A 23,223-nucleotide genomic window follows, 5' to 3' on the forward strand; every position below is an offset into this window, starting at 1 on the left:
GATTCTCCTGTCTCTGGCTGAAGGTGTAAAGTCATCTGTGTGATCATCTGCTGCACTGACTGACTGGGATGAAGACCTGCAGACTCTTGGCCCTTCATGCCACATGATTGCCCACTCCTGCCAGGCCTTAAAATATATTAAGATCACCAATACATTATATAAAAACCTCAATGCAGGCACTGAATGAAGTCTGTTTCCCCTCCCTTTTTCCTGTCATCTCCACATTTCCCTTCCCTCTGTTCACCAAATTTACTCTTATCTCTCTTATGCTCTTTAGAGTATATCCCAGTAAAGCTTGCTCGATGTCCATTATATTTTATTCCCTTTGCATTCATGTGGCTAACACATTTCCAATAGCCCCATGATAATGGATAACTCCTAGTTCATGTAAAATAAGCTAAATTCTCTAATAAAGCAGATCTCGGTGTCCTCTCATTGAATCTAAAATTTAAATTATTGTTATTTTAGTTGGCTGGCATCACAGCATCTTCACAGCTCATGCAGTTCCTTCATCCCAGCAGTCACTGACAGCATAAAGGCCTGAAAAGTGTATGTGTGTCTGTGTGTGTGTGTGTTGGGTGGGGGGGTTTATGAGATTATGAGATTGTGCATTCATAAATTAACTTAAAAGGTTTGCTTTATTATTCACTGCACTTTACTTTTTGAATTCAATGAGTATAACATTACATCTAGTTTGGGTTAGGGTTAGGGTTAGGGTTAGTTTCAAAAATCCACAAGGAGAGAGAATAGCAAATAATTTTAATTGCTGAACATTAAAGAGGTAACAGTAATATGTCAGAATATGAACAGTCGATGCATCCTTTCACTTCGGTAACATTAACATTAATGCTCTGTGTCATGGAAATGCGAGGGCCATACACCGTCCACCATCTTGACATTTCTTTTATTGCAAATCTCTCTGAACAACTTAATCACAAAAACTCAACAAAAAAGAAACTACACTTACAAGTGTTGAGTTGGGATCAGTGGAAAAACAACGATCCAAAATATCACGCTATTTAAAAATCCTTAAATTTATAATAAAATATAACATAATATACAAACATGTAAATATACATGTCACGCTATTCCTTAAATGTATGATTGATGAATTTACAAATGATCAATATGACAAAACATGTCAGCAGAAATCATATGTCATGCTGAGTTTAAATAGTTGGATCTACTGTATGTTTAAAATAACTATTTTACAGGTGATTGTTTTTTTCTTTTTGTTTTTTGTCAGATGCAACATCATGTTGCTTATCTCCATGGATTTGACTTACAACAGAAATTCTTTAGTGTCACCGTTTGACTTTTGCAGTTCGTTAGACAGTAAATGCTTCACTTGGAGAAAGCATCAGGAAAGAGCTGGTATTCATTGTTAAAATTCCCTTTTTCCCAAATGCACTGTCTGCTGCAGTATCTGTAAGAATCAGGAAAAACACATTATTTCAACTTAAAAGAAACTTTACATCTTGCACTGTTCAATAACTATAACTTACATATTGTAGATTAACTAAATATACATTAGTGCAAATTCAAGATATACAATGTGCATTTTAAGGAAAAGCATGATAAACATGTTTTCTCAGATGATGCAATTTTTGGTTTAGCTTAAAAAATAGCCCCATACATTTTGCACATACACCACTAGCTACATTCCTTTATGAGAGAGGAATTTTGCTTTTTTAAAGTGTTGCAGAAGAGACTGTGTCAGTCTTTTTTATATAGGATGTTCATTTGAAGCCCTCTTAAATACTTAATTATTAGAGATGTTTATTAGAGATGTTGAACACTGCAAACTAAGTTTTCAATGTTAAGACCACAAGGTAATGGGTCTCTGTGAGGTACAGTTACTGTATTAGTGGCTCACCAGTTATAAAAACAGGGAAGCGGGCTGATATATTTTGGACCTGCAAGCGGACCAGACAATTGAGATAATCCGGCCGATCTCTTGACATGAGGTCACACTCATGGTAAGGCAACACCTCCACAATTCCTGCTTCTTGGCAGCAGCTCATGAAATGCTTCTTCTCCTTTGCCGCTGCACTCAACCTAGACACAGAAGTAGTAACTCACTTAGTTCAGCTTCCTGTGTCCTTATTTCCTTTAACATCTGGTGCCATAAAAAAGTAATTATTCACAGGTCTATTAATTTAAGAACAGATTTTATTACTAAAATGTCTGGTACAGTGCTACGAAAGCAAGAAGCAATCATGGTTTTACAACTACCTTGCATTTTCTTTCAGTTGACGGCTGTCTCTGTAGTGTAGCATCCATTTCCACTTACGCTTTTTGCTTAGCTCTTCCACAAACTGTGAAATTTTTGTCATGTTGCCTTAAAAAACATCAGATAGTGAATAAAAATGGAATAAATTGAAAGCTGGTATATGAAAAGATCTGCAACAACAAAAAAACTGACATTCTGTAATGGTAAGTGTTTATACCAAGACTGAGGGCCTCCAGTGCTGTTCTCTCAAACATTATAAAACCACCCCCTGTGAGGAGGTCCTGATGGGTGAGGTTCACAATGTCATCTGGTTCGTCAGTTCCAGCAAACAGCACATCTGGTGAGTTCCTGAGTTCAAGCAAGCGTGGAACCTTAGAAAAACAGTGAACAGATTGATGAAAAGAGTTAAAAGGTACTCTAAATGATGGTTATAATAAAACTGTTATTTTATAAGTTTCTTTGCTGCCACTGATGTCACATTGTTTTACACTTTTTGCTGTATTACCTCACAAATGTTCTCTGCGATGTCTTCATTCCGGAGGATGATAAGTAGAGGCGATGAAGACCTATCATCATCAAGGAAGAACTGGGATGGCTGAACCGCTGTATGGCCTTCTGCTTCTAGCAGTGCCTTTTGAACGTCAGAGCACAGTTAATGTCATTGAAACAAAACCATATTAGAACAGCCAAATGTCAGATTTTGGTGTCCTGATGTCATCATGTCTGCTTGGAGACCTCAAGCATTTAATTTCAACCCACACCACGAGGATTACCACATGCTTAAAAATGTCATATTAATATTTAACTTGCTTCCACAGTGAGAGTGCTGACCTAACTGAAATAAAATTGACTAATAACACACATCACATTCCTGTTACTTACTATTTTCACCTATAATATGTTCATTTGGTGTATATAAACAATGCATGCATCCATGCACAGCATGCTATCACATGTAAAATGCACAAAATGAGTATAGCAAGGCATTCAACACTGTTTCTGATGTCCTGTAATTCTCTATTCATAAGATGCTATAAGGCAAATGTCATGGTGGTACATTCAATAAAAACCTGGTTTGGGCGACCATTGTTTATAAAAAGTACAGTAAAACATCACTTAAAATGTTCTCTCACCAGATTATTACACAAAATAAGGCCAGTGCCATTAGGTTTTTTTTTTTTTTTTTTTTTTTTTAGAACACATATGAGTTTGTGTCCACTTTTAAGCAGTAAATGTTTCTGGATCATGTAGTGATGGTACAACACCCTCTTAGCACTTAAAAACATTTTCAAAGGTAATCTGTGCATGTAAATATGGTCCACCTGGGAAAATCATTCCTCTTACCTTTGTTTTTTCAAAGAAGTCATCATCCGATGTTGTCATCACTATGAAGAACCTGAACTTGGTTTTCCAGGACCGCCTCACGACCAAATTCAGATTAGTGTGAAAGCTCTCATACATTTCTCTCTTCATCTGACCACTCAAGTTAACACTGAAGTCAAGATGTTTACTTGAATCAGACTTTGGGAAACCTGTATCCATTCTGGAGCCATTAATGTTTGTTGGGAGTCTTTTGCCGGCACAAACATCATTCATCATGGCCTGGTATAACCTGGCACATTCTGCGGTCACATCAGAAATGCCGCAATGTCCTGCCGAGTTGCCTTTTCCATTAGATAATTTTTGAAGATGAAAGGTATTCACTTCTGTGTTGTCTACCAGACCTTTCCTCTCAGGCATGTCTATTTTGATTTTCTGGTCAACAAGAGATGGGAGGGCCTCCAGAGGATCCACTGAATCCTCCTGTTCCTCCAGACTCGAAAAGTCCACTGTGACAGGACTAGTGCAAAACACCTTTGATCTGTCATAGCTCTTGTCATGACTGTGTAAAGGTCCTTTCTTACTTCTTTTGAGAAGCTGTTTCATTTGTTCTGAAAAAATGAGACATTCCTGCTCCAATGAAGACTGAATGAGGTCATTTTGTAGGCACCTCTGAGAGAGGTGTTCCAATAAAGAATATGGTCTCTTTCTGCCAGAGTTAAAGATTGTACATGTGAGTGAGGTCACTGAGGATCCCAGAGGATGATCATCTGACACTGGAACTGTGCTGTCTTCTTCGTCCATTTCGAAACTTTCTTCAGTTAATAGTCCAATTTTCTCAACTAAACAATTTTCCAAAAAATCTTGGTTTCCATCAACAATCCCGGTGCAACCTTTCTCAGATTCAGTGGGCTGAATCGAGAAAGATGATGAAGGAATCATGTTTACGTTTGAAATCTCCCCACTTTGGTATGGATATAAAGAATCTGGAAGGGTTCCTTTAGCTTTATTGGAGTTAAGTGTACCAATTTTGTCTTGATCATTAGATACCCTATTTACCGTAGAAGAACACTCGATGCCTTCTCTCTCATTTTCAACCAAATTTTCAGATACACCTTTGAAATTCACTGTCTGTCTCTCTGTGAGTGCAGTGGTCAGTTTGGTGTTGCTGGCAACAGGTGTTTTAGTTTGTGTACTTCTGGGAACAGCTGAAATCACAGAGGTATCAATTTGGTCTTTTTTGGAGACGTAATCTGCTTGAATTTCATCACTCTTAGATGGTTTCACAGCCATGATAGGACGCTGGCAGGATGAACGGGGTTCATTACCTAAATTATAATGTAAAGTTGCTTTGAGTGTATCTTGCTCAGTACTTGGTTGGACAGCTTTTAAATCCTCAGAAGAATGAAAAGTTGTACATGGATGATAAGAATCTTGCCTAAAGGAAGAGTCCTGCATGTCATCTCTTCTTTTAGAGTAGTCTTCAGGAATTGAAAAGTCAGATTCCTTGGGTTGTACATGGAGTAATAATTCTTCCTTTGATGAAAATTTGTTTTTGAATAGCGATTTTAAGAAATGTAAAGATTTTGTGGGCAGGTCTTGTTTGGCAGAGGCTGATGCCACCCCTGACGACTTATTTATTTTCTTCTCTTTTGACAAGGTATAAGTGTGGAATGGCGCTGAACTGGTGGGGATATATTTGCTGCTGAACCTGGGGGTTTGATCCCGACAAAGGTATAAGTCAGCTTTTTCAAACTGGTTAGATTCGTCAGTGTGGCTAGATTTATAGAGGTACTTGTCTATGCTGCTTAGAACCCTGAGAGTTCTGAGTTCAAGATCAGGATGAACTGTTTCTGTTACATGTGAAAGATCACACTGAGGGTCAGGATGACTTTTAACTGAAGACTCATGACAAAGTTGCCATTCGAATGGCAGCTCATCATGTGTAGGTGTTGAGCTTCCCTTAAGATCTTTCTGAGTGAAGTTTCTGCAAACTTTCTCACCAGCAGAAGCAGAGATACTACTACAAGGGTCAGGGTGAGGTATGTAGTCATATGGTTTCTCATCCATAGTTGGGGTAGGGCATCTGTCATCAGACTCAGTTTCTTTGCACACCACTGACTCAGATTCATTGAAATCAATAGCTGATACACGTTTGCCAGCCAACAATGGCACCTTTTCACTGTGATTTTGAGATGTATTGTACACATCTGTGTCCAAGACACCTTCATGGTGCTTAGTTTCTTTAATAAACATGATTTCTTTCTGACACTGAACCAGATCTTTAGCCTTTTCTTGGGGGTATAAGACCTGCGGGTGTAAGGCATCCTGCCTGAATGATTCTATTCCAATAGATGTAATTTCATCCTGACCATGCAGCTTTTCTGATTTCTCATCTTTTATTTCCTTTTTGTTGTCTGCTTCTTTAACCAAGATTCCTGTTTGATCTTTCTGCAATTTTATTACCACAACTTGATCAACATTCCTCGCATTTTCACCAGATTTGCTGTCCTGATCTTCATAATCACCACTACTTTGATTACAAAATTTTGCCTCAACTTCTTTTTGATTTTTTCTTATAGTACCATCCTTGGTCGGGTGAGAAGCTGTACAAGACTTCCTGGGCGAATGAGAGTTCTCATCACTCAACAATAATGTGGCCTTCTTGGAATGTACCCCATCCAATGAGCAAATGTCACTGTGTACTGGTGTTCCCTCATCCACAGATTCATTATGAATTTGCTCTGCGTGTGATGGCTTGTTAAGTGCCACTTGAGGAACTCCTGAAATGTCATCTTCACCCATGACACCAATGCTGTTTGCACACTGCAACGATGAATTTTTGCAGGCATCATTGTCACTATCCATTTGAGGCAAGTCTTCACTCGGTGTGACTTTTTCATTACACTTTTCAATGCAACCCTCCATGGAACCAGGTCTGTCACACGATGTAGATGATGATTTATCATTGAAATCACTGCTAGGTTCCACAACTGAAACGAAACTTTCTTTCAAATCAATTTCATCTTCCATTCCATGGTGAACGTCATTGTCATTGCTGCCATTGTCATTGCTGCCATTGTCATGTTTTAGATCATTTCTATCTTCACTGACATTTTCAGACCGAACTGGTGAGAGTGTTTTCAATTCCTCCCCAGATAACTGCACTTGATTTTCCAAATGATGTACATCACTGACTTTATCTGATTCCTTGTCTGTTGAATCATTTATATGAATCAATGTTGGAGAAGATTCCACATTGTCTTCTTGGCAAGTTTTTTCTTTGAGTTTAGTATGTTCTCCTTGTTGAGACTCAATTTCATCACGCTCAACAGTGTGAACCAGATCAGCAGAGTCACACTTAGAATGGATCTCTCTGTCTGCCATGGTTTTGGATGAATTAACTCCAACTTGTTGAATCAAATCCATCTCTGTAGTTCCCCAATTTTCACTGCAATCTCCCATTTCTGTCTTTCCATCATGGGACCCATCTAAGACATTGTTTAGCTGAATCCCTTCTTTTCCCACCTCTTCACACAAAAGAACAGGTTTTCCATCACTTTTCAAAGAGATTATATCAGTGCACTCCTGACAGCCAGCTTTCTGGGGACTTGCACTTTCATTTACACAGGTGCCTCCAACGTCACTGACTGGTGAGGTTATGCAGTCTAACTTCTCTCTGTGAGACTGGAAAAAGAGTGAACAGGATCAACATAATATAGTTAGTTTTTTATGTAATTTTCGATATTTGCTTGAGAAAAATGTCAGACCAATTAAAACTGAGATGAATGACGTCAAGTAAAAGTGCAAATGTTGACAAGCATGTGCAGCTTAGTGTTTAGCTTAGTGTTTTACTATTAACTTTTTAATCGTCACTTGTAGGAGAACAATCAGATTGCTCTCTGAAGTGTGAGTATAATATAAAGCTATACCGGTCTATAGTGTTAATACAACTCCAAAAGTCAGAAAAGGAATTCAGGCTTTATGAAAAATTTCATTATTTAATCAATGTCTGTGAGGGTTTTCAGTCATCCAGGTCATACAAGCGGAGTTGAACAAGAGCGAGAGCAACTGGACTTTTTTGTAGATTCTTGAGGACATTTCACTTCTTATCCAAGAAGCCTCTTCCATTCTGACACACTAATGGAGTCCCAGGCACTGAAGAAAAGGGACACTCTTTCAAGGACCATAAATTTCATTCCTTGGGTAGGGAGGACAGATGGTTTGAAAGAGGACTAAAGGAAGCTATCTATGTTAAGATAGAGAAGCCGTCTCTCAACAGAGGTCTCAGATACTATTTACAGTGCATTCAGAAAGTATTCATACCCACTACCCATAGTGGCCTCCATAATTCTCAAATGGAAGAAGTTTGGCACAACCAGGACTCTTCCAAGAGTTGGTTTCCCGGCCAAACTGAGCAATGGTGGGACAAGGGCCTTAGTAAGACAGGTTACCAAGAATCTGATGGTCACTCTGACAGAGCTCCAGAGATCCTGTGTGGAGATGGGACAAAGTTTCACAAGGACAACCATCACTGCGGCCTTCCACCTATCTGGGCTTTATGGCAGAGTGGCTAGACAGAAGCCTCTCCTTAGTGCAAAACACATGAAAGCCTCAATTCCAAACGCTATGTCTGGAGGAAACCAGGCACCGCTCATCATCTGCCCAATACCATCCCAACAGTGAAGCATTGTGGTGGCAGCATCATGCTGTGGGGGTGTTTTTAAGGAGCAGGGACTGGGAGACTGTTCAGGGTTGAGGGAAAGCTGAATAGAGCTAAGTACAGAGATATCCTTAATGAAAACCTGTTCCATAGCACACAGGACTTCAGACTGGGCCGAAGGTTCACCTTCCAACATGACAATGACCCTAAATACACAGCCAAGATAACACAGGAGTGGCCTAGGGACAACTCTGTGAATGTCCTACAGTGGCCCAGCCAGAACACTGACTTGAATGTTATCCAACGTCTCTGGAGAGACGACAGCTCCCGACAGAGCCTGAGAGGATTTGCAAAGAAGAATGGCAGAAAATCCCCCCATCCAGGTGTGCAAAGCTTGTTGCGTCATACCCAAAAAGACTCAAGACTGTAATTGCTGCCAAAGGTGCTTCAACTAAGTACTGAGTAAAGGGTCTGAATACTCATATCAATGTGATATTTCAGTTTTTTTCTTTTTAATGAATTTAAACAATTGTAGCATCAGACTGCAACATAACAAAAGTAAAAGAAAGAAAAAAAAAAAGGGGGAGGGGGGTCAGATTATTTTCTGAATGCATTGTATCTCCAACCTACAATGCTCTCAAGTCATCCCTTCCTAGGGAATTGAACCATTCACTCGTGACTGCTTGTGACTCTACTGACTGGCGTTCACTCTTGACTACCAAGCTATTGGTATCACTAGCAAGCTTTCCACTGTTGTGCCACTGCGAGCTAGGGCTGTCTTTGAGCCAGATGATGCAAATGACCCACAGCCTCAATGCACCAAAACAAAAAGCATTCTCGTTTCCACTGTTGTGCCGAAAGCCACACAGTCTTGCTCTATAACCATACCATCACATTCTGCGTCAGTATGAATGCATAGGAGTTAGAAGTAGGAAGGGAGTGCTTAAGCTGCATACCTGGCATCAACTAACTACTGCAGAGTGGAATGGGTTTCTTGCCCTTTGGATGCTACTTTGTGTATTGTGTGCTTTAACTGCCTTGTATTGAAACCTCAGTTTTTTCAGTTTTTGACAGACCTGTACCATCATGCATTGGATCTCCATCACTGCCAGCTCTCTCACAATATATTGCATAACAGCCTCATTTCAGCAAACATGATTGATTTGACGCTGGACATTATCTTATGCCCAGATAGTGATCAGAGCCCTATATCAGAGTTCAGAGTTGATCCGCGTTCTCCATTTTTCCTTTCTCTGTGATTTTTCTGCTACAAAAGTGGCCTGTTGCACTGACATCTGTACTTATCAGCTGCACCCATGTCCCTGCTCAAAGCCAGGTAACCCCTTAACTCCGCCTCAGACCTCCTGTTCACCCTGTCTGGCCCATGGGTATTCAGTGGGCCATTAGCACCTGGAAACTGGCCCCAACATAGCCCCACGGAGGAGCTATCAAAGAGCAGAAGTGACAATGGTAACAGAACTGGCCTTGGCAGGCACTGGCACACACGCTTTTGGCGTGACAGAGGAAAGCCAACTAATAACAATCCCACACAAATACGCCCCACCAGTGTGTCAGAACTTAAGAAGTTACTTTGATGAAAAGTAAAACATCTTTGAAAATCTATAAACAAGTTCAGCTGACCTTGATTCAGTTCTCCCTGGATCATTTATTAGGCATTATTACTGTGTCGATATCATATTGGTCCACCACAGATATTCATGAGAAACACTATAATGGCAATATTTTAATCTTCTCAGCAACATGAAATTACAACACGGTTACTGTCTGCGAAACCCTACCTATTGACAAGTATGCACGTTACACAGGATTCTAAATAATCTCATATTTACAGTTGTCACTCCAGCGGAGAAAAGTTTGCCTTTTCCAGGTTCTAACTCTGAATTTACTGTTTCTAGTTTTTACCTTAAATAGCCATGTTGTTGTTGTTGTTTTTTTTCCTAACTTCAGCAATCTGACTGCTTTCTCCACTGCCATTTCTCTCTGCAAAACTGCTTTCCCAACATAGAGAAATTGAGTGGTAGTAGCTAATTACTGAGAGAGGTCATGCCTATCGATTTAGAAGGACCCTGATCTCACTAACATACACATGGGGATAAAAACATTAGTTGGTTCCCATGTCTATGAATCTGGTGGTGATTCTGTGTGCACATTTATTCTGTGCGTTTTGCCTGGTCCTTACCTTGCTCTATGATCTAAAGACCATCTGAAATCATATAAACACCATCAAATGCATGATGAATTATAATGCAATCAAAGTCAAAGTGAAAATAAAAACTGAAATACCTGATTTTGAGCTTGATGTTGATACGCAGTACTTGGCTCATGTAGTCCCGGTGAGGATCTGAGTACTTCAGAGGTTGGGGTAGCTTCTGTCTGCTTATGAGACAGAGCTTGTGAATCAGAGGAGACAGTCTCCGCACTGGGGTTTCTCAGTGAAAGGTCCAAAATCACAGCTCCTTGGTTCAAGACAGGTGTATCTTTTTTCCTGAGGTCCAATGCTTTTGAAATTGAACTGTCAGAGGATGTAGTAGGTAACGGGGCAGATGAGCTGTCCTTGAGCTCAGACTGGGGTGTGGCTGATACAATTCCACTAGACACTTCCAAAGACTCACTCCCTTCTGAATATGGGCATGTAAAATTGGGGTCAATATGAAAGAACCTGGCTGTTGACCGGCTATAAAAGAGACCGATCCACATGTGGACGATGAGCCGCACCTCTTCATTAGTGTCCTGAATGGTGAGATCCCATGGGCTATAAAAGGTGTGAAAGGTACAAAGTTAGCTCTTACTGCCGAAAAACATATACACTGAATAACATATACATTAGTATAGCCTTGAATGCATATCAGCATTTCTTTTAACAAATTAACTTAACTGTGTTCATTCCTAGCATAAATGACTACCATTAAATACATACCCATGCAGGGCTCGGATGACAGTTTTATCCTGAGAGTCATTCGTAAACTTGCTGTCTAGACTGAAGTCATAGTTTTCTTTCCACTGTCTTGTAACTTGAACAGACCCATCTTTATCAACAAATGTGCGTGAGTGTCTGAACTTCCTCCTGCGTAACAGGCCTTTTTGTAGGTTTGATGGTGCCCCATGTTTGTGTCCACATTTGTCTTTGCGACAATGTAGTGCTTGAATTCCATCATCATGCCTATTCTGGTGACGCAGCTGCAGGCCTGCAGAACCACTTAAAGGGGGTACCTGGAAGGATGTACCTGGCAAACCCAACAGTGGAGAGGAAGATGGGGGCAGTGAGTAAGCATGTTCTTTAGATATCAAAACAGCTTCATCGTTGCTTTCCACAAGACCATTTGATGATGGACTTTTAAGGGCCACAGTGGGCCTAACAGCAGGCTGCTTCAGCAGAGCATGAAGAACTGACTCTTGTTCAGCACTGGTAACATCTTTTATAGAGCCACACACATCCAAACTTGAGTCAAGTTTTCTCTCAAGTGCTGGATCAGGCTGTTGTGGAACCCGGTCATTACTGGCACTGAGTGCCAAGTCAGCAAGTAAGGTCAAAGCATCTGTAGATGAAAAAGCAGTATGCATTTTTTCCTTCAGGTTCTTCCTGACTGCACTGTTCTTAGTACAAGCACTGTATTTGAGCATTTCACTGGAAATAGCTGGTGTTTGAAAATGCAACCACCCTGTGAAGACAAAACAGAGAAGAAAACAGAGAAACTGCATGAAAAGAAAAAGTAGCATATTGAAAGCATTAAACACTTAAAAGATTTTTTCCAATATATTACAATTATGAACTAGTCATTGACATGCAAACTATGTCTTTGTCCCCACCCCAACCTCAAAATAAAGGGATTGTTTTATTGAGACAAACATGCTACTTTTGAGTGCAGGTGTGTGAGATAGGCAAAAATGTTAACACAAAGCAAGACAAAAAGATCAGCAATTACAATTAGCAAGTGGTTAGCAACACAAAGCTGTAGCATACTATAGGCAGTTGCAAAAGTGAAAGAGACAAGAAAGTGATCAGTCACCTATCAGTGGTGAACACTGTTTACAGTAAAACAGAACATTTTTACACACCTGTGAATGATCACAATAAACATTATAAATTTTAGAATTTGTAGATGTAACTTACATTTCCTTTTTATATGTTCAGGGGATATGCCTGCATGCCTTTTCAGTGGCTTCATCCGAGCCTTCCCTCGAAGAACTAAAGAAGGCCTTTGTGTGGGTTGAGGTGATTCATCTGAAATGGTTTGTTCCATTAGGCTTGATGAGTCTCCTTTCAATGGGGTATCCTGGCACTTAATTTTTTGCGCTTTGTTTGGTAGCTCTTTAGGGGTCAAGCCTAAGGCTTTTGCAAATTTTGGGTCTACTGAAGACATCTTTGAAACTTCTTCAGTACCTACACCAGTGTCCAAAACACTTCTCTCTGAATCATTACTTTTCAACACGTCCATGTCACTTTTGCTCTTCTTGGGATAAGGCTCAGTACCTTGCGCACTACTTACAGACACTGCTTCTGACACAAGGTCAGATGTTTTTCTCTTTCCTCCTAATATGACAGATTTTAGTTTACTGAACAAAAATTTACTTGTTTTTGTATTCTTTGCCAGGCTGGGAGTATCAGTGTGCTTTTTCTGAACAGCCTCTGAAGGAGGAGGGTCTTTGTCGTTTGCTTCAGCAATAATCTCTGAAGATTGGTCTTTGGTATCCAGCTTACACACAACTGAACCACCACCATCTAACTGTCTCTCCTCACTGTGTTCAGAGTTAATATCACTGACTACTGGGTTCTGAAGAGGGTTTGCTCCATCGATGTTTTTTGTGGTCTCCGTGTTTTCCCCCGTTATTTCTAAAGCAGGTATGGATTCCTGCTCTATTGCCACTGATTCACGACCTTTCAAAGGCGTATCAACCGTCATTTTGTCAAGGCACTGCTCATCTTCTGTAGCTTTCTGCTTATCTTTTAATGTCTTAAGCTGATCAGCAGTATCCACAGAACCATATGGAACCAAGATTCTTCCACACTGGGAGATGATTGGCTTTAAATCCCAACGTTCTGTTTTCTTTCTCAGAGGATAAGCTTCAAGTTCTGTTGAAATGTCACTTTCGTTGGTCTCTGTTTTTTTCTCCATGAGTTTAACTGCAGCAGATTTCACTCTTTTATTTTTTGATGACAGTTTTCCAACTTTGCGACGCCTTCGTAATTTCCTCCAATCAGTTTTTAAGGGTTTATTCGTCTCCAAGTGGTCTGATAAGTGTTGTTTGGCCTTGTCATGGTTCTCACTCACAGAGGTGTCAACCTCAACTGGTAATCTGACTGTCTGTACACTGAGAGTCTTAACAGAAGATTTAGATGACGGATTACTTTTAGGCAGACCCTTGTGTAGCTTCCCCTGATGAGTTTTTGGGGGATGACTGACCTCTACGCAATCTGAAGGGTTTTTGGCCTTGTCCGTCTTATCGTTCAGTGAGTTGACAACTGCTGTTTGTAATTTGGCTGTTGATAAATCAGAAAGCTGAATCTCATGATGCTTTGTTGATGACACAGCACTTATCACACTCAGGCTCTCATCAATGACTCCTGCAGTTCCCTCTGCTGATGTAATGCTGACAATCAATTCTGCTGGGAGTTCACCTGATGTAGGAGAAACCAAGAGACTATTTGGCCCAGTAATAATTCCAGTTTTGGACAGCACTGCCAGGCCAGGTTTCTCAATGTCTTTGGTAGCATCTCCAGATTGCAAAATATCTGGCACCATCTCACACGCTTGAGGTATATTGGTTGAGTCTTCCTGTGCTTCAGCACCTCCTATAGGACTGTCCACAGATGCCTCAGCATGCTCAGGGGATTCCTGGCCTCCCACTCTGTCCTCTGACCCTGTGCAAGAAGGAGTGGCTAGTGCCTCCTCAGGAGATGACAGACAGATGTAGACCTCATCATCAAGGTCTCTACGCTCCTCTTGTCCAGCTGCCAAAAGCTCCGTAGCCGTGGAAACTGGCAGTTGAAAGGAGACTGGCTGGCTCAGGTATGACCTAAGGTTCTGCCATGCCCTGTTAGTCCACTTTGGGGCTGTGTAGAGGTGTTTGAGGGCATCAGGCACATCATACTGATCTGGAATAATGCTGACCTCCCTAGAGGGACTTGCTGCCAGACCAGGATTTATCAATGTTGCATAGTTCTGCATATGTTGCACCAACAGCCCACATAGTTCCTCACTTTGGTCAGTGGATCTTTTCTCCACTTCACTTTCTGCATAATTTAATGCAGGCAGAACCTGAAGAACTTCTGATGAAATGGTAGACTTTCTCTGTCCAACTTTTGTGTCTGAAGAAACAAGAAATTATGGTTGTTTAATTTCCACATTTGCATGTGTTAATGCCACTAATGCTATCTATACACAGCTAAACTGGTAAAATGTTAAATCATACACAAGAAATATATCAAATAAAAATATTGACTTCGTAACACATGTTGTCATCACCTCTCTGTACTGCTCGTGAGTCTGGAAACACAAACATGCCTTGCAGTACTTCAGTTGCACTGGAACCAGTGCCTGCAAAAACACAATTAAAAATCTTGTATTACTGTTGTAAAAAACACACAATAATCATAAAGGTAGAATTCTATGTCATGTTAAGTACTTTAGAAACAAATTACACACATGTCAAGGTTCAATTATTGTCATATCCTACCATCATATTTAAGGAAATGCGACGAATGTAACAGCATTAAAAAACCACCATCGTTCAGTTGAGTGATGAGAGCCTGTACAAAAACAGATGTTTGGTATTTAGGTCAGATAAGGTTTTCGCATACACAGCAAGAAACTAAATTCAACATTACTGTATTACGTAGTGCAAAGTGACACTGGGACAACATACGCCTAACCCTAACCCTAAGAATGATTACGATGCTTACAAAACACAATCTGCAAAAGGATGACGCCAGCAAGAAACTCACTAGATCTTTCTCTTTGAGCTCCTGGATAAGCCCAGAGAGTGAGGAGTCTTCCATCTTAGAAGAAACCAACTCATACAGACTGCAGCATATGCCATCAAGAGAAACTGAAAGACAGCAAAAATCATGCCATGTTTTTGTTAATGCCAGTTATAATGTAATATTGCTCCATAAGTCAATACCCATAGAGGAAAATCCTAAAAACTCACCTTCACCAGAGATGCAGGTTTCAAAGATCGATTTTGGCAACAACTGTCTCAGATCCAACATGGAAATGGCTTTGTCAACTTTCACCACTTCTGGCCTTTAATGGCAACATAAAACAAAGGAAGCGAAGATTACTCATTATATGATATGAGGAATTAGAGTGAATATTAGGAAAAGGTACTGCACTTTCCAAGGATCACATTTAACTTACAGTTTTGCAGGTATCAAGGCCCCTGTTGTGGACTTCAGCCCAACATCAAAGAACTGGGTGCTCATCTGGAGCTGACCCCTCCAGGGTAAATAATGACACACTGGAATCACATAGAGTAACTCTCAAAAATGATATACAGGTTCATGAAAATGCCATTTGCAGTTGATTGGGTGTATGCTGACAACTTATAGACTACTGAAAATCACTTTAAAAAGGCACTAGCAGTAAGATTTTCTCTTTAATACATTACTATGTATCAGTTATGATCCCACATTCTTCAAACAGTGGCCCTTAAGAGCTATTATGTGCTTCCATTTGATACATGTTCTGTGTTTTTCGGTTGCATTAGCCATGAAAAATCATGTATGGTTGAATTTTAAAACAACAGCAGGTTTAAAAATTGAACATGGAGATGATAGAGACCACCTCACAAAAGCTACAGAATGTAGCACTAATGGTGGTTAGCATTACTTCTCTTGCCAAGGACAAATACAGAGAAAATTCCACTGCATTCACTATTATTAATGAGATATCACTTACCCATTCTTTCCTCCACACTGAAAAGAGAAATTGGGAAGAAGAATTAATTTAAATAACTTTAATATTCCCCACTTGGACAAAATGGTATTTGGTATATTTACTATAAAAGGGCGAGCACAATATGTATTGTAGTGTTACAGTACCATTTCTCCTGTGGGTCAAAAGGTGCTGTCTTGGTATCCGCATAGGAAAATGATACAACAGCATATGGACAGGCATGGCTTAGAGACTGGGCCGTTTCATTAGTTCCATCATGTAGCAGCTCGTACATGTAATACTGCAAAGTACAAAAATTGTATTGGTTTTTTAATTATTCTGTTCATAAAAATGTGTCTATTCACCCAAACACACAAATATACCACTCCATGTACCGTGTTGGTGGGACGTACAAATTCTCAGAATAGTGATCCCATTATGTCATGGAGATGGAGTTGAGCAAGTATACCCAAGTACCCAAATACTTGGGTGTACATTTTGATCTCAACTTGAATTGGGCCATGTTATGTTGATATTCTCTGAAGCAACAACTGCACCCATTCTCCACAATGGTTTCCTGATATGGTTTAGAAACTTCTCAGTAATATCAAAATCTCAAATTCAGAATCTATGAATTTGAGCAAAGAGTGGTTAGGCAGGCCCAAAAAAACGGTATAGGTAGGAAAACCGTATACACTGCCCATCTGCACATTAAACAGACATAAATTCTCCTTGGTTCCTTTTTTCCCACCAACTTCTTGAACAGTAGGAGGGGTAGATGGTAGCTTTGAGAGCTGCATGTCAGCCATGGATAGTTGTATTAACTTGTGGCTGCTGTCAACAACTTGTATGTAGTAATAAAGTCAACTAACTAATGGATACCATTGGTATCCATTAGTGATGATTCCATTGGTACCACTGGTCAGTGTTAGCATTTTCTCTACTTCTCTAATTTTATAAATAGTGAAGGAGAAGTAGAATGCTCTCCATTCTCTCCATGCCCACCACCCTTTGCACAAAACATTGACAAGGCAGAGGAGTATAACAGTGGCAGACTGCTGTCTCAGTCCTGTTCAACAGACAGATTGAGGAAGTGTTTTGTCTTCCAGGCCACATGACTATTCAACTCCTACCAGTGATGGCAGGGCAAAACTGTCTGTTGGGGATGATGATGCCTCTCCCCTGCTAACCATGCTCAGTGTGTCTATCGACAGGCTACTGGACTGCTGGTTGCTGGCTATATTAGCGTACTGTGCAATTTGAATTTGTACATTCATCTCAAAGTTGCACTTTACATTATTCACAATGATCATTCTTACTGCTATTGTAATTATATTATTACTACTACATATGATTATTATAAACATATTATTATCTTTATTACATTACGTTATCTTATTATGTCTTATCTCATAATATTATTGTTATTATATTTTTCTATTATATTACCGTATATCCTATGTACTAGATTATTTTATTATTATTTTATCTTTTTTTAGATTATATTATAACATCGCCTGAAGTGAGGACACTCTAAACTGAAAAAAAAATGCACGATTGGGCCTACATGGTTCTCATCATCAGCCTGACTCACAAATAGATCATGTACTTATTCCATGTTTTTTTGTGTTGTTTAATTTTTTGGGGGTTCATCTGAGCCCTCGCTCCAAATGACCCTGGGCAGTTTCACACAGCACACCTTAGATTATGATTGAAGTTATGATGTACTGTGGTGTAATATTCAGGGCTCCTGGAAGAGTTACCATTAGCTAACAGAGGTTCTAGAGAAACTCAAACTCAAGTTCAATGCCATGTCAAATCTACAGGGGATTAATCGCTCAACAAAATAATGCATCGACAAATTAAAATGGTAAACATTACGGTTAACAGTCAAGTAACACTTCTACGAGGGTAACTGAGCCTAAAGGCTGAATTATGCTTCCGCGTAGGAAGAGCGTACGGGGGTTGTGCGAAGCACGCATTTCCTACGCAGCGCGTGTGTGTCCAACATACCTCTGCAAAACACACTGAGCAATCCTCCGCCCACCACCCTGTGACGTATGGTCGCTGCTCTTCTGTATGTCTTTGTAATGGCGAGAGGACGAGTCGTATAGGTGCGGCTACTTGCGCACCTCCTCGGCCAGGCGTTCTTCCGCAAGATCCAGCACTCTCCAAAGTTTTCAAACACAACCGACGAATCGAGACACAACAGTTGTTTTAAAAATGGCGCTGCCGGCCGGCACAACAACAGGATGTGATGCCGGTTGCAACGAAATGCCGGAAATGATGTACTTCGGCGGACCAATCACAGCTCTTGTGGGGCTGCGGAGGGTCCGCGTAGTTACAATTTCTGGGAGGCGCACGGCAAGGCTCTGCGGCGGTCGCACAACCCCCGTAAGCTTCGCACAACCTCTGTACGCTCTTCCTACGCGGAAGCATAATTCAGCCTTAAAGAGTGTGTGTGGCTCACCTGGGTTCTCTCAAAGGCAAGGAAGGAGCTGGTGTTGGCAGAAACCGCAGACAACTGTTTTGACACGTGGCAGTCAAACCCCACAGAAGGTTCTGTGAACTTCTTGGTGTAGTTCTCTGAGACAGTTTTTACTCTACCCTGTTGACAACCACAGAGTAAGATTATCCGATTGTTAGATAACTTTTTTGAACGAACACAATGACCCAATTACCCTTACATCATTTAACCATTTCCTTTATTCAGTACCTTTGTCAGCCTTATGATGGCAATGTAGCCAGATTTCCCATGGTACCAGCGATTGGGGTCCAGACAGTCAGAGTATGTCGATATATACACACCTGAGTAAACACAAAAACCCTTCCACTCACAAATGTGCTTCAGCATAAAGATAATATAGGGAGGACAATGTATTACCAAGCATTTAAAGATGAAAAATTAAAAGCATTTTTCCACAATTGGCATGCATTACACAATGACACAACAACACTCCTCCAACAGCAAAGCCACAGTTTGAAAATTGATTAAAACAATGGCACACTACACCTTAGAGATCTATTTTTATTAATCAGGAGCACCAAGCCACCAAACCAACCAAGAACTGTGAAAATTCAGAATGACAAGATTGGGTTTTGACCTTCGGGGAAGCCTTAATAGTGATAGGAACATCTACCCAGCAGTTTAATGACATTAAAGACCTACATGCCATGATTTTTTTTTTTTTTTTTTTTTTTTTTTACATGACTACAAAAGGCAAAGCAGTCAAGTGCGGCCATTTGGCTTTCATTTTAGTTAGCTTTGCCAATAATTTTACGTGACTGTTCCAATACGAGTTCAGAATGTATAAATCCAATTCCGTAATGATCATTCCAACTTGAGCTTTAAGCCACAACTAAATGGGTAATAATAACTACAGTCTTCTGATTGGCCAAGATACAATCCTATTGTATGACTGTATTGTTGACTGATTCAAACTCTTTGTTTTACAGTAGCAATAATCGTTAACTTTAACTAATCTTTAACAAAATCCAATTGGAGAAAATTCAAAGCACAGTTTTGTGCTGAACTGACGGAAGATATGTAGGACATGTCATTTTAAAAGTGTTAACTTCAGTTACTTGAGTCATGTCAAGTGGTGTCACACTCACAGAGATATGGGACGTAACAAGCTCTTGTAGAGTGCAAAGTATGATGGGTACATCACATGGCTTGTCAAGGAAATGTGAGCCATGTTTTAACAGGTTTAAAGACTTTTTTAGACTAGATTAGAATCAATAGACCTCCAAGTGCTTATATAACATAATGACATAATAATTACAACAAAGTAGAATAATTACACCACACTATAGTGTTTTTTCATGCACTGTGATATCATGCCTGCCTGCAGACAAGACTTGGAGATGTAATTGCATACAATCAACTACACAAAACTTCTGACAATCCATTCTAAGGACAAAGGAAAAAAGGCCCAACTATACATTCAAGAACGTGAATACATTGCTTGATAAGTGAACGAGAGGCACTCAGTCAATTTCATTCTCCAGTGCAAACCAAAAGGTTTCAAATGTCAAAGAAGGGAAGGAGGTCCAACATTCAAAAACGGGTTTGTTGAGCTCAGCATTTCCTTTGTATTCATGCAGCAGCAACACACTGGCAAACCTAAGAAAATTCCTGCACTATTTACAGAGCATGCTCATTAAGATAACTATCACCTTGCCAAATGTTCATTATGTGTTTAATGAATAGTAATTCAAATATTATGATTTTTTAATGAAAATGTATGTGAAGAAAACTGTAGCACTACTGCAAGAACCATGACTGAAACTAAAACTAAACTGGATTACACAAAATCTTTGTATAGTTGTAGATAATCCATGTTCCAATCCATGCCCCCCGCCTCCACCCACTCCCACTCCCCCACTACCGCACACACACACACACACACACACACACACACACACACACACACACAAATAACCACCACCTCCACCACACACACCCACGCCTGAAAAGTCAGGAATTGCTCTGACCTTGACAAAAACACTTTAAACTTGAGGCTGATAAGTGAGCAGGAAAAGCAGGGGTACAAGGCAAAAAAAAACCCAAAACAAAACACTACAATTAAGTGGATTTAATGTTCCAAATATACTGAATTTATTATCTTTAACTGAAGAATTATGCCTCATGTGTCTGGCTTTCTCCAGCACACCTTATATTGTGATTTGCTGTAGGTTAAGCTTTCTGTTTCACACCATTAGCTTCCACTTTCATTTTTATAGATTTAAACACCCACTGGCACAAGTTTCATTTTCAAAACCAGGAGAGAGCAGACTCACAGCACGGACCGCTCCTACACATGGTAAGAAACTAGCTGTACTACTCTGGACAGTATGAGCAGTGTACTCAATGAGCATACTCTTTAACAGCATAGTTATCTAATCACCTAATCATTAACAGGGAGTGGATTGTTATGGTTTAAAACGTGTCAGTTTGAAAGGAAAAGAAAAAAAAAAGATTTACCCAGAGAGGGGTCTCCAAGAGTTGTGCAGGTGCTGTTTCCAGTGAGCACACCAGTTTCTCCCAGACTATTAGCCTTAAAAAAAAAAATAATAATAATAATAAAATACAAATGTAATATGAGCTAAATCAATGGGATGAATTAAGGTGTTTTCTTATGTAGGTTTCTATGGCCAGCAAAGATTTCTTCTGTACCTTGTTTACATCATCAAACAATAAAAACCCATAGGATTCCTTAAGATCCTCTTCTGAGTATCCTGCTTCTCGTCTCTTTGCTCGGAAGGCATTATACTGACATGAAAGAGACAGAGAAATTAGTTTGAAACTCCCTGTAGACAAAAGACTTGATTCCATATTTGAGCTTTCACTTTTCATGTTTTAAGGTGAGTTCATTTTATTTTTATTTCACATTAATGTTATTCTTTTCCAGGTTCCAAAAGCTATACAAGCTCAGTTAAATAACCTTAACAGCAGCCACTGTTAATGGGGTGACAACCTGAAGTTTGAAATATTACACAGAACGATTCTTCAAAAAAGGTCCTGTGATTCCGTGACTTTGTTTTGCCAATGCTGAGGAAACTCAAACTTAAAATCAAATGGAAATAACTTTTATCAGACACTGAAAAATAGATCTAACACAAGAAAGATGGCATGTATCAAGTTACAATTCGGCCATCTTAACAAGAGGTTATAAATCAAATGTTCTGAAACAAAGCATAAAACACGGACCAACCTGTTCCTCCAGTTTGGGGTTGTTGATTAAGAAGGCTGATTTGTATCTGAAAGACTGCTTTGACTCCTCATATAAGTATGCACTCCTAAGTGGAGCCAGAACGCTGTTGTGAAATAAGTCAGAGGTTTCTGACACAGGTTCCAAAACACCTAACAGACAAAAACATACAATAAATTAACAGGAAACGGGCTAGCAGGGAGATTTAAAGCCGACGTGTTTTCGCTGTTCTGTCCAAAATAGTCTCCAACTTCACAAGGCGAGAATTTTAACAGCTGCGGTCAACTTTTATGGTCGAGCAGTTTTCTTTTGCGCTCTCATTATGTCTTTGGAGATTAGTGCCAAAAAATGTTTTAAGACCCCACCACCATTTAGTGCGAACACGTCAAAGTGAAAGTTGCACGAGGGAAGTAAAGCTCATCACCTTTACTCGAGGCACCACCATTCTTATTTTCCATTGCTCAACACTTAGGAAATCTGCGGCTCTCCCTTTGCGTTTCGTTGAAATCTGTGGTCGCAGATTTCAGGGCAGTCAACTTCCATATGCCTTATTTTCGGTAATCTCTTGAAAGTCACTTGAGTATTCCCGATAGTTTCGACAGACATGTTACTGCGACAAACCAGGAAGTTAAAAAATTTCGACAGAACACAGCCCCGTAGGAAAATAAATCCACTTAAATCCACCGTTGTCGATCCATTTTGATAAACCGTTTAATATCGACGGCTTAACAAACACTTAATAGTTAAGATGAGCAGCTGTGACGCAGCGTGTGCCCACTTGATTTCGAAAAAGAAACAGAAACCTATCTAAGCGACCGCATCCATCTTGAAAGTCGACACAAGTACGAGCAGCGGGCGAGGCGGCTCTAGTTTCCACGAGTCTCCGGTTATTCGCTTCTCATTCGTCTGATTTTCCTTCGTCCGGTGAGTATTTTACAAAAAAAAAATAATAATAATAACAGTAACCGTTGGGCGAGCGGCCGCGTAGTCTGTGTGTGTTAACGCCTGCGTGTGATCCAGAGCATGTGTTAGTCCTGGGTATGGACAACTAGGGGACACCAGGACCATTTGTAACACTAGTACAGTTATTGGCAGCCAAATGAGGAAATTATGTGTAGGCCTAGTCTATGCAATTTAGGCATGCCAATAGTCCACTAATGGTGTAGGAAAACAACTGGGAACTTTGATCTATGAATTTTTGCCTGTGCGTAAATATACTATACTAATATACTAGCTATCTGCAAGAAGTCACGCTGGTGGCCCATCTTTAGAGTGCATACCACATATCAAGGCTAAGTCCTTATATAAAACAATAAAAATCATACACAAAAATAATTTAAAAAAAAAAAAAAAAAAAGGAAGGAAGAACTGAGGTAACCATCAGGAGGCGCCCTTGAG

General features: G+C 40.0%; 1 protein-coding gene across 2 annotated transcripts; it reads right to left on the reverse strand.

The window, feature by feature from the left end:
- Positions 1-742: 742 nt before the first annotated feature.
- On the reverse strand, positions 743-22,346 carry tasor2 (transcription activation suppressor family member 2). 2 transcript variants are annotated; one of them, XM_030053723.1, is made up of 22 exons: positions 22,250-22,346; positions 21,829-21,977; positions 21,291-21,386; positions 21,099-21,171; positions 18,828-18,919; positions 18,582-18,719; positions 16,279-16,412; positions 16,136-16,152; positions 15,596-15,695; positions 15,387-15,481; positions 15,181-15,284; positions 14,913-14,985; positions 14,702-14,773; positions 12,349-14,544; positions 11,155-11,461; positions 10,521-10,989; positions 3,578-7,240; positions 2,739-2,864; positions 2,451-2,604; positions 2,236-2,341; positions 1,877-2,058; positions 743-1,426 (listed from the first exon to the last, which is right to left on the reverse strand). In XM_030053723.1, the coding sequence occupies exons 1-22, from the start codon at positions 22,281-22,283 to the stop codon at positions 1,329-1,331; spliced, it is 8,478 nt and encodes a 2,825-aa protein (XP_029909583.1). In that variant the 5' UTR covers positions 22,284-22,346; the 3' UTR covers positions 743-1,328. The 2 variants fall into 2 exon arrangements, with proteins under 2 accessions (XP_029909583.1, XP_029909582.1); XM_030053722.1 differs by having other exon boundaries at positions 11,155-11,896.
- Between the last annotated feature and the right edge of the window lie 877 nt (positions 22,347-23,223).

Source organism: Myripristis murdjan, chromosome 6 (genome assembly GCF_902150065.1).
Source record: "Myripristis murdjan chromosome 6, fMyrMur1.1, whole genome shotgun sequence".
Taxonomy (NCBI): domain Eukaryota; kingdom Metazoa; phylum Chordata; class Actinopteri; order Holocentriformes; family Holocentridae; genus Myripristis; species Myripristis murdjan.

Excerpts from the sequence above, each read along its gene's own strand:
- tasor2 (XM_030053722.1), bottom strand. The coding sequence starts at position 22,283 with ATGGAAAATAAGAATGGTGGTGCCTCGAGTAAAG. Across the intron at positions 18,720-18,827 it reads CCATCATAAGGCTGACAAAG|GGTAGAGTAAAAACTGTCTC; the intron begins GTACTGAATAAA and ends GGTTGTCAACAG. Across the intron at positions 14,986-15,180 it reads AGCTCAAAGAGAAAGATCTA|GCTCTCATCACTCAACTGAA; the intron begins GTGAGTTTCTTG and ends GTTTTTGTACAG.